Consider the following 1,338-nt stretch of genomic DNA (forward strand, 5'->3'; position numbering starts at 1 on the left):
TGGGAATTTTATTTCAATTGCAGTTTAGTAGAAACACATGTATTCTCTTTCGTCATTGGGAGAGCATTTGTGACAGATGTTGAAAAGTTAAAGATTAGCAGCAAGACAAGATCATTGGATGTTGAGAAAGTACTAAAGTTTTTTTCTGAAGTCACCAAGGTTTGCCTTTCCTTCTGATTACAGTGAATCAGGACATGTTACATTCTTTCTCTGTAAACCATGATTTTGTTTTGTTTCTTTCCTGCAGGAGGGTTCAAGTCATGGTGCAAACCTTTTAACTGCTGTTGAAGTCCTTGCATCTGGGGTACTTTTGACTTTTACTTGCCTTTTAGTTTTTCCCTTACTCAGCTATGCGTTTAAATAATACCAAAATTTGTTATTGAGATTGAATATCTGATAGCTAACTGGTAGTTACGCTCACCTTTCGAGGCAGTAGAAAATTTTGAGGGTGCTGGCTCTTTGATGGCTTATATAATAAAAACTGTGTTGGTTTATATACTCAACCTTTTATGTGTTTTCTTTCAGCCTTTCGACAAACAATCTCTATTGGATTCTGGGATATTATGTTGTCTAATACACATTCTCAATGCGCTTCTGACATATAGTGAAGGTGAAAAAACTGTTAATGCTGAAGAAAAGGTAAAGATGGCAGATGTAGTACTCTCCAAGCTAGATACTTGAGGTTCTGTTTAATGGTTCTAGTCAGAGTCATGTATAACATAATTTTCTAAAATGTGTTTCATGCTGGCCAAGTGTACACTTTGCAATGCCTTATCGATTGAGACTTTAATGCGTCTCCATTTATTTACAGGTGGTGGGGAATGTTGTCCATATCATGAAAGCATTGGCAAGCCATCCTTCTGCTGCACAAAGTTTGATTGAAGATGACTCTTTTGAGCTGCTTTTCAAAATGGTTTACAATGGTTCTCTCGTGGCTCTTTCTCAATATAAAGAAGGCCTAGTTTCATTACATAACATACAGCTTCACAGACATGCAATGCAGGTAATTTGTTGCTCACCTGTTCTTCTACAAATCGAGCAATGAGCAATGTGTTTTGAAACTTAAACTTATGTGTATGTTGCGATGCTTACAGTTCCATTTGTGAATCCCTTTCTTGTCACTGTCAGATCCTTGGGCTACTTCTTGTCAATGACAATGGTAGCACGGCAAGCTACATACGCAAACACCATCTGGTATGCCATTAGATTTTGTAGATAGCCTCACTGTGGAATATTAATTCTCGTGTATTTCATGCTTATTGTCACACTATCCGAGGTCTCCCGTGATTAAGAATTTGGTTATCAGGAGACTTAGGTTAATTTTACTAGAAGAGTATG

General features: G+C 37.2%; 1 protein-coding gene across 1 annotated transcript in view; it reads left to right on the forward strand.

The window, feature by feature from the left end:
- The window catches only part of LOC104709796 (BEACH domain-containing protein A2-like), an 18,336-nt gene that overhangs the window by 1,315 nt on the left and 15,683 nt on the right, over window positions 1-1,338 (forward strand). Inside the window, 6 exon segments of the mRNA XM_019228818.1 lie at window positions 24-159; window positions 248-304; window positions 526-639; window positions 812-1,003; window positions 1,129-1,194; window positions 1,293-1,333. Of these exon segments, the coding sequence (XP_019084363.1) occupies window positions 24-159; window positions 248-304; window positions 526-639; window positions 812-1,003; window positions 1,129-1,194; window positions 1,293-1,333 (606 nt within the window).

This window comes from Camelina sativa, chromosome 8 (assembly GCF_000633955.1).
Source record: "Camelina sativa cultivar DH55 chromosome 8, Cs, whole genome shotgun sequence".
Classification (NCBI taxonomy): Eukaryota; Viridiplantae; Streptophyta; class Magnoliopsida; order Brassicales; family Brassicaceae; genus Camelina; species Camelina sativa.